The sequence below is a fragment of the Eutrigla gurnardus genome (genome assembly GCF_963514095.1).
Source record: "Eutrigla gurnardus genome assembly, chromosome: 13".
Classification (NCBI taxonomy): Eukaryota; Metazoa; Chordata; class Actinopteri; order Perciformes; family Triglidae; genus Eutrigla; species Eutrigla gurnardus.
Genome location: NC_139936.1, coordinates 24,243,466 through 24,253,771, shown reverse-complemented (window position 1 = coordinate 24,253,771; position 10,306 = coordinate 24,243,466). Strand labels below are relative to the sequence as shown.

The window sequence follows — 10,306 nt, the reverse complement described above, 5'->3', positions numbered from 1 at the left end:
GCCCTGGGTGCTGCTCTGTCGCTTGTGTTCATCAGATCCTTTTGCTCCTCCTCAGTTCAAATGGTCACTTCTGATAATTGCTAAAATCAATTGGTGACATCGGGATGATTACTTCACTTCTTTTATACAGTCTATGGTTAGTTAGCCTGGTTGGTTTTGCACATCAGCATTTTTTCTGTTTAGCAACCTGCCTGTCTATAGCTCACAGTTTAGACCAGTGATCCTCACTATTGTTTCCAGTTGTAATTTTCCAGGATTCCGTTTTTTTCCTCAAATTCGTGTTTTCCGTTTTCATTTTTCTGAATGTTGTGTTTTTACAATTTGAGAGCATTATTTCCATCAAATTATGTCTAATTATGTGGTTGATGAATAAAAAGACATTTATGAAGAAACATCCCAGTAGTTCTAAATCTAATTCGTTGTCATTCAGAGACAAGTATGGAGCTCGGTATGTAAGTGTATGTGCAAACATTTATGGAGGAGTCATAATATACCACTAACTTGTTCTCGCCGCTATTGAAGTTTCACTTTCAGTTGTGAATCGGTTCATTTGTGAACGTTTCTGCTGTGAGGTTCTGCTTGAAGCTGCTCATCACATCCGCTGGGGACTAATTAGTCACGAAGCACAGGTGTGATCCAGCGTCTCCTCTCCAGCCTCTGCGCTGTTCACCTGAGAACATGACTTAGTACAGGAACAAAATTACAGAAGCAACAGGTTGTCAAGTCGAACATATGTTGCTCGTTAAAATGAAGGTTCCGGAGGAGGAATTGATGAGCGACATTTTGAAGCGTATAACGGGCGAGTCTGCGCTGCCTGCATACAGCAACATCGAGAAGTTCAAACGGGGAAGGGACGGCGGATACTTCGTCGCCGAGGAATACATTGAAACTGTGAAAAAAAGGGAATTGGTCAACGCCAAGGAACGACTGAGAGTGAGTGTCCATGTGAATAAAGGTTTGATAGTTTGGTAATATGTTTGACAGCAACAGCTGCCCAGTTCCCTCGTTTCAAAGTCGTTTACTTTAGCTAACATGGCAAGTCAACTTTAATGTTAGCTTAGCTGTCCCCCAGCTAGCATTAGCTGTAAACGCTTTAACCCTAAATCTGATTACAGTCGGTATACTTCAAATACTAACCATTATACAAACTAGTGGTTCCACAGCAGTAATACATATCAGCTCGTTTTAACGTTACTCTCCAGCTCATATTATTTTGGACCCAATCATCCCTCACTTCATGTCTCTGTTTGTTAATATTGCATAGTTCTATAGTATAGTGACTGTTTGTTTATTGTTACTGTCCTCAATGTATGCACCTTAGTCACCAAGACAAACTCCTCGTTGGTGTAAAATCCTTCAAGGGCTTTTAAATGCAGCTGGCAGGCTTGTGCTGCAACAGTGGTTGTATGGAGCCCTGTTGATTTGCTAGAAGACGGACACCATAGGACGCAAATGTCAAATGCCACAGCTTTAAGCACGAGGAACTCTGTATATCATGTCTTGCCTTGTATATTGGTTCCATGTGGCACATAGTTGATGTGAAGTTTAATTCTCTTTTCTGTACAGATCAGGAACTTGAACACCATGTTTTCCCGCTTGAAACGCATGGTGCCACTAATGCGACCAGACCGGAAACCCAGTAAAGTGGATACACTCAAAGCTGCGTCGGAATACATTCGATTGCTTGTTGCAGTTTTGCAGGACGCCGACAGCGTAAATACTGCATTCATAAAGACTCAACTGACAAGTGTCCTTCTTTGTTTTCCATGGACGGCACTGCCACTTATTTTGACATTTTGATTACTGTTATTATCTGTTTCTTAGGATGATGGCACTGGGACTGATTTCCTAAAGAATGCAATCACTTATGGTCAGGCTGACATCTTGGACAATGACCTATGGAGGGTGGATGATGTGAGTGTTTGATTTTTCATGCTGCAGGCAGGGCTGGGCAATTTGGCCTAAAAATAAAATCTTGATTTTTTTTAAACTAATGGACAATTTTCTATTTAAACCTCGATTTTTTTCTGTTTTCCCCTAAACAAACTAAAAAGACCAAGCCAACATTTAAATACATATTTTCCTTATTAACGCAATAAATAAAATAAATGAGATTACCAGCAGTAGTCTAGGCCTATGTGAACAAATCAGTTGCAAATTTTTTTTTTAAATCAATTTGAAAAATAATGTCTCTTGTAGGCCATACCTGGAAAAACTTGTAAAATGAAATACAATAAATAATAATATGTAGGCTGGGTGTAGAAAGCAGGAATTCAAATACATTAGTTCCTAAATAAGTGCAGTAATAAATAAAGTAATTTGGTTTAATTTAAAGTTGTAAATGTTTGTAACAGTAAGGTTGATTCATAATTCAAGGTCAAGGTAGAAAAATAGAGAGTGTGCCTTTTATTCTTGTTAGTGTAATTTGATTCACTGCATGTATGGTAACCGGGAGGGGTGGGGCTTAAGGAGGAGGGGCGGGAAGACGAGAGAGGGAAGAGAGGAAAAATAGGATAGCGCCAAGGGGCAGTAAACGGAGATTGCAAACTTTTGGAAGTATTCTCATTAATTGATAAAAGGACGTTGAGTTTGTGGACATTTTTATGGTCCGTCTGTTGGGGTGCGGTAGATGTGATCGTATGTGGCTGACTTTTGCTCGCCTTAAAGCAAAACATATCTGCGGAGTCTAGAACTGTTTTTAAATCGTGATTCAGCCATTTCACAAACTGTAGGAAAGTAAAAATGCAAATTAATCAATTAAATTGAAAAAATCGCCCAGCCCTAGCTGCAGTTATGGATTTTGGTTTGATACATTTTAGTTTATATAAACTAGAATTAGAACGGAATGATATGAATAATATCATTTTTCACCAAATCCCTCAATATCGTTATTGCGACAATAATGTAGGGGTGACTATTGGTGCTTTCACAAAATAATAGAGGTGTAACGATTCATTCGATTAATCGATGAATCGATTGTCAGTCCTATAGATTCTACTAAATCGATCTGCTGCAATAAATAAATAGAATGAATCGTTTTGGCTTCACCAATAATCGATATAAATGCATTTAATCGGATGAATCGTGATTCTTACTTATGATTAATGTTTTAATATGTTTAAGACACTCTCCCCTCCCAGCATGTAGTCTGTTTAAAAATGTTCAAAATAACTGAGCAATGTTTAATTACATTTTTGTATTCAGCATTAAATATTATGCAGGACTACTTTTTTATAGAATAAATGCTATTTTTTCACCTTTCAGAAGAATACAGATAGTCTCACTCGCATTATTGCATGTTTATTTAATGGATATAGAATTTTGGTTACAAGTTACTGAATCGAATCGTGGTTTACAGAATCGAATCGAATCGTTACAAAAAAAATCGTCCTTGAATCAAATCGCCAACGACTGTATCGTTAATCGAATCGCTGTGAAGCCAAAGATTCACACCCCTACAAAATAATCATGCAAATTTTAAATAAATTAAATTATGATCAGCCATGTGGATAAAATGACATAGTGTGTGAAGGCAAATAATACAACAGCCTGGGGAATTCAGATAATTACATCCCCTACTGTTAAGTAGCCTACTCTTTGATTTTGAATTAGTCATGATTTTATTTATGGATGATCCTTCGTTTCATTCCCACTTTTTATCGTCACTGCTACAATTAGAGAGCAATATTTTGATATATTTGTACTTTTCCTGACAGTTTCTGAACATGTCAGAAGAGCGTATGGAAGATGGATTCATCATGCCCCCTGAACCGGTAACAGAAGACGGAGATATGGCCAGACTGGTGTTGCAACATTGTGTGATGCCCACATACCAGTTCATCATCCAAGTAGCTCCTGATCAGACTTTAGTAAGTCCTTTCACTTTTGCTGCCTAATTTTATGCTGTGTTTGTCAACTACAACTCCAACACTGGTCAGGGTGATGGTGTAGTGCAGCAATTAAGAAAATGGACAGTAAAGGAAATCCCCAGTCCCCATGACTACATGCACTTTGTCTATGCTTCGTGGTGGTCAAGTGCAGTCATGCAACTGTGGTGTCGTTTGTTTGTTTATGTATAATGTTAGCTTTGTATTCATAAAAGCCATGCTTATTTGTGAAGTATGCTTGCAGTAGTCGGAGGCTTTGATTTCACACCTAAAATGCGAGTGTACTTTTTGTATGCAGCGCCTTATTTCAGAGAGGCAAATGGATACAATCCATTCTAAAGGCTAATGTATGCTTCCATTTTGTGCGTAAATACAGACGTGCGTTAACAACGTTCTAAACGTCGCTGCCCTCATGCTTTCATGCGTCCTCTACGTTGGAATGGACGTTGAGCAAAACATCTTCTAGAGGGCGTCATTCACATTAAAACGTTACTCCAATAAAAGTTTAAAAAAAATAAGTTTATCACAACAACAAACATGGCGACTGGACAATGGAGGAGATAACGATCCTGCATCTATTGAGAAGGAGGCAAAATCGCAGGCAGCGTTGTAGACGGCGGTGGTCTGTGAGACCACTGATTACATCCCGAGTGTGGACGGAGAATTCCAGTCATTGGTTTTACCGATGAGAGAAATTGACGACAAACGTCATTTTCAGTATATCAGGATGTCCGTCGGGGCTTTCGACAACTGTCTTCGCCGGGTGGCTGCTCACATTAAGCATGGGAACTCGCACAATTCACCGGTGACGCCGGCTGAGCGACTAGCGGTCACCATTCGCTTCCTCGTGTCAGGGATCAGTCATTTTTAAAACGTTTTTTAATTTGGGTATGCTATTCACGGCACTTTCTGTGTACAATGCCCGACACTGCCCCCACAATTTCCGTTGGAACTGCAACGTTTGGTCCGTATCTGTACGCATCCGCAAGCTTGCAGGATACGGACAGAAATACGGAACGAAATGTACGCAGAGAACGGACAGAAGGCTCCGTCCGTATCCGTATGCGTGTCTAGCGTAGAGCATAAATGAGCCTTAATGTAATAAGCATTTCCTGAAGTTAGGAACTCCCATGTGGGCATCTGTATTTAAAGGCATAATATATGCAACATTTTCCTAAAAAAACATAAACTGTACAAAAATAATCCACCACTGACTTTTTTTTCTTGTGAATTTACTCATTTGGGCATGAAACTGTAGATGTTCAAATTTGGACTCCTTGTCCATTATGTCATGCATTTTACATTTTGTTAAACATTTTGTTTAATGCGTCACAGATAAGAACCATCTCTTTTTTTATGTGAGCATCTTTAAAAATATACACACAAATATATGGTTACATTTTGAGGTCTCCTTCCATAAATTATAAAAAATGGTATCCTTCTCTCCAATCTCTACAATAATAACAAGCAAGACAGCTTTTTCAAGTCACTTGTGATGATATTGATGATTATCCCGATAATAGATTGCACCATGATCAATTTATTGTGATCCCTGACAAAATCTTATATCATCCCATCCTTATTCAGGACGTTTCTGCCAGTCAATAATAGCGTGCAGGATGTGCAGCCCTTTCAGGTTGTGAAATAGCAGCGCTTTGTCCCACACCTCAGCAGCTGATACCAAGGCACAAGGCCCCCTTTTTGGGGTGAGAGTGGGTTGTTACATCGCTGTCTGTTTTTGATGTGCTTCTGCCCCATACAGTGTTTCCCCTGCTGCTAGCTCTCTCCTCTGCTGAGTGCAGCTATCAGTGTGTCTGACCGAGAGCGACACACACAGCCGATGGGGTGAAGTGTTTGCTCCGACTGCATTCATTCAAAATGCAGCAATCCAGCACCTTCCTGTGACGTTTGGTGGAGGTGTGGGTGTATTTATTTGTCCATTACAATTGCCATGAAACAATCCGAAATTAACATTTTATTTCTCTGATTCACTGCTTTGTTCTGACTGATTATCTACTCCCTCTCTTTATTCACACTCTAGCCAGCTTGACCTGCTGCTCTTTTAAGTTTTTTCAAGTTTTAATAACACATTTCTTTAGTTCCCTTTTGTCAAAACTTTTCGGACTTTGCTTTACCAAAATGCAGCTCAGTACAACAGGGGCCCGTTCCAGAAAGCAGGCTCAACCAACTCTGTACCTAACCCTGAACCCTGAGATGGGCAACTGAGTTTTGGGTTCCAGAACAGCAGTTCTGAATTGGTTCAATCAACTCTGAGTTACGCGTGCCTGCCGACTCTACAAAGCCATCATCAATGGAGCTCCGATACTACGATTCACCATGGCAACCGGGAGAGCGTTATTAGATATTAGGGCTACTGAGTGTTTATGAAGAAAACGAGCTCATCCTTAGAAAGCGGAGCAACGTAACTGCATTAAAGTAGAGATAGTTGGCGTGGCAGACATTTACGGCCCGACTTAATGTGTATAACTGAATGAAACGGTCGATTGATCTAAAGGTGATAACTCATTATTTTCAGCCAAGGAGAGCGACACTGTGGTGTAACAGTTAGCAACGCTGCTTACGGTGCAGGTGACGGGTTCAACTCCCGTAGTTCACAAAGTAGCACAATGAACAAATAATCATTTTCATATCGGTGTTATCCCCCAGGGCACAAAAAGAAAGTGGCTTCAGCTCAAAATTAAGCATAAGAATATTGCACAAATACGTAGACTAAGGCATATGATTTTAATCATATTTTACATATTAAACAGTAAATATAAGCGGCTTTTTCAACAAAGAAACGTCCTTTTTCAGAAAACTCCTGTTCGCAAGAAAATCTAAAGAGCTCTGCAAAGAATCTTGTTGGAGAATATTATTTCTATTTTTTTTTTGGTAGATTTTTTTTTAATTGTCCTGATGGAATATGAATTTCCGACGTATTTTCAGTCTCTTTTGTAAACTTTGTCAGGTTCTTCTCCAGAATCTCCCTGTATTTGGCCCATCCATCCTCCCTTCAATCTTGACAAGTTCTCCAGTCCATTGAGATGAGAAACCTCCCCACAACGTTATGCTTCCATCACCATGCTTCACAGTCGGAATGGTGTTGTTTTGCTGATGTTTTCGGTTTTTGGTTTTCACCAAACATAGTGTGTGAGACTGCTCTTTCTAAACAAAGGATACTAAACTATGGTATACAGCTGTTTTTATTCATGTCATCAAGATAATTGCTGTGGAACCACACTGGTGTAGAGAAATACACTATTGTATTGTAATCCCTCTGTGGGGCTGAGGAATGGAGGTGGAAGGGAAAGTTCGAAGAACACGGCGAATGCCATGTCGTCCCATACAATTAGAAGTTGTGGTTGTACAGTTGAAGACTAATGACGTAACCTTTTGACAGACCCTTCAAACAATCGGCAATCAGTCACTTCCTGAAATGATCTCGCAGGAATCGCTACAACTACAGCTGGCAATCAACACAAAGCATTTGATTGTATTCAGTGTATCCCGTTATCAATCAGAGTCAATCAAAGCATTCTCACAAGCGCCTCATCATCTGATTGGTTTCATCAGTGTGAAGAGGTTTAGAACAAGACAAGACCACGCTTTCATTGTTCGATTGGGCTGTCATAACTGTGTAAATCTTTCTTAAGTAAAAAGTGTAACCTTTAGCACCAGGGTTTGTCTTAATCATCCTTCCATTGGTGAAAATGTTGTTTTGATGGCAAGTCTAGGCTTGTTCCATGCTCTTCATTCCATGAAGAAAATATGTGAACATGGTAAGAACTCAGATGTTCTCTCTCTTTATCTCTTCTTCATTCAACAGATGTCTCAACCCTAGAGCTTGGACCACTATATGACACCTGCCAGGTTGGATATATTTAATACATGAATATCAAAGATCAGATCTTAACATCATTTTCTACAGACTGCAGAGTCTAGATGATCATCTCAAAACATACACAGTAAATATCAGGCAGGTTATATCAGGGCTTATAATGATGTGAATATTGTTTCTTGTATTTATTAATATTATTAATGGGTGTTTCTTATAATCATGATCTTATAGTACAATAGTGTACAAATGCTGGCCCCCATGTGTTCTGAAAGGTGGTTGACATTTCTGTGGTACACAAATGTGTACTTACTTACATATGTGTTTTCATGTCGCATTAGGGAAAGCCCAGGTGTGAATAATGAAATGAAAGATGTCCTGGTGTTGTGCATGCTCGCTCACATTACACCATAAAGACAAAGTGGGAAAAACAGAATTTTCTAAATGTTTGCAATATATTAAAAAAGAAACTGAAATATCACATTAACATAAGTATGAGAGACCCTTTCCTCATCACTTAATTGAAGCCCCTCTGGCAGAGATTACAACATCAAGTCTTTCTATGACCCGACAAACTTTGCACCCATGGATTTGGACATTTTTTGTCATTTTATTCTGCTGATCCTCTCAGCTCTGTCAGGTTGGATGGGGACTCGATAGGAACAATTTCAGGCCTCTTCAGAGACGTTGGATTGGGTTCAAGTCAAGACTGGCTGGGCCACTGAAGGACATTCACAGAGTCATTCCTAAACCACTTCTGCGTTGTCATGGCACCTTTTAGGTGCTTTTTTTGTAAACAAGAGGCAGGCTTTCATGTTTCTGTTGCTGAGGTGAGGCTTCCTTCTGGCCACTTTGTCATAAAGCCCAGATCTGTGTTGCAGTGATGGTTGTGTCCATCACTGCAACACAGAGTGACCATTGGGTTCTTTGTGACCTCTCTTACCAAGGTCCTTCTCCCCGATTGCTCAGTTTGGCCGTGCGGCTAACTCTAGGAAGAGTCCTGCTTGTTCCAAACATCTGCCGTTTGAGAATGATGGATGCTTGGCGACCTTCACTTCACCAAATCTGGGAAACGACAATCCTGAGCTCTGCAGGTAGTCCCTTCCACCTCATGACTTTTCTCTGATATGGATTGTCAGCTGTGAGACCTCATGGTGTGTGCCTTTCCAAATTATGCAAGTAATTAAATTTAGCACAGGTGGACTCCAGTCAAGGTGGAAAAACATCAACATCAAAAGAAATGGAAGGCACCTGAGCTTCATTTCGAGTGTCATGGCAAAGGGTCTGAATACTAATGTAAGTGTGAGATTTTCGTGAGTTTTTCCTTTTAAATAATTGTGCAAACATTATGAAATTCTGTTTCCGCTTTGTCATTATGGTCTATTGAGTGTAGATTGAGGAGTAGAAACGTGAATATTAACAATTTGCAACATAACAGAATGTGAAAACAGTGAAAGGGTCTGAATCCTTTGTGAACGTAATGTATGTCTAGGGATTTAATTGTAAACGGTAAGAATGAAAGCCCCTTTTGTCAAAAACTCATGGATTTGTCTCCTTCACTCTGTTCTTTACTCTCGTCTGTCTGTCATCTTTCCTTCAGTGCAATGCATGATGGGATATAATGCTCACTTAGTGACCATTGGTTGTACACAACTTTTCAAGATGAATTCTGGGACACTTTGAGTCCACTTTATAGGGTATAATAATTCTCAGTCAACATTCAGACAGCACTAGAACTGAGTGATTTCAGAAACAGCCTTGATAGAACAAAGCCATTGTTGGTGGTGTACCATTATGACAAGTCAAAATGTCTGAGCTGTGAAAAAGGCCCATTGCTTGATATGGCATCCTTTCAGTGGACCGCTTAATTTAGTTTTACAATCAGAGCAAATGTTCGTACGATAATTTGTCATTGTTTCTTCCTGATGGTTCCATTAAACTGATGTTTTGCTGCTGACACAGATGGGTTCAGTTACTCTGACTGATCAAGTTCAGCTCAAGTTGAAATCAGGTTTGACTAGTAATTTGTATATAGAAGCTTTTGTATTTGTCATGCTCTTTATTAACAAGACTGGAGCAGTGTGGAAAATATATTTGACACCACTGATTTAAAATACAGTTTTACAGTGCCCTCTTCTGGTTGAATGTTTCCAATGTTTACCACTCAGCATCACTGTTAAGTGTTGTACCTGTAACTTAAGGTGACATCATGGTGCATTCAAAACCCCTACATTGGTGCATTATGATGGGGGAGGGGGGCAACAGTAACAGTAATGAATGTAGTAATTGTGTTCAAGGAATTATGCTTTATTTGAATGAGTTCATTTTTCTTCATTTTTAGGGGCCTGTTGAAGAAAGGATTATTCTCAAAAGAAGCAATTTTATTTCATATTTTATTTAATTTTTGAAAATTTCCATTTTTGTTGTTTTTATTTAATTTTACAAACTGTATCCTTAGCAGCCCTTAAATAAAATGTATAAAACTGAAAGGGTTTGTTTTTTAAGGCTAAAAGATTATCATCTGATTTCAACACTCATGGTAGTAAGATGTACATATTACATGAATAGTATTAGCTTTCATGAA

General features: G+C 39.3%; 1 protein-coding gene across 1 annotated transcript; it reads left to right on the top strand.

Annotated features, from left to right (window-relative positions):
- The first annotated feature begins 635 nt into the window (after window positions 1–635).
- Window positions 636–10,092, top strand: figla (folliculogenesis specific bHLH transcription factor). Its single transcript, XM_084024344.1, has 6 exons — window positions 636–933; window positions 1,567–1,713; window positions 1,825–1,914; window positions 3,717–3,869; window positions 7,714–7,757; window positions 10,064–10,092. Exons 1-5 carry the CDS (start codon window positions 733–735, stop codon window positions 7,726–7,728), a joined length of 606 nt encoding a protein of 201 aa, XP_083880470.1. The 5' UTR covers window positions 636–732; the 3' UTR covers window positions 7,729–7,757; window positions 10,064–10,092.
- Window positions 10,093–10,306: the final 214 nt, after the last annotated feature.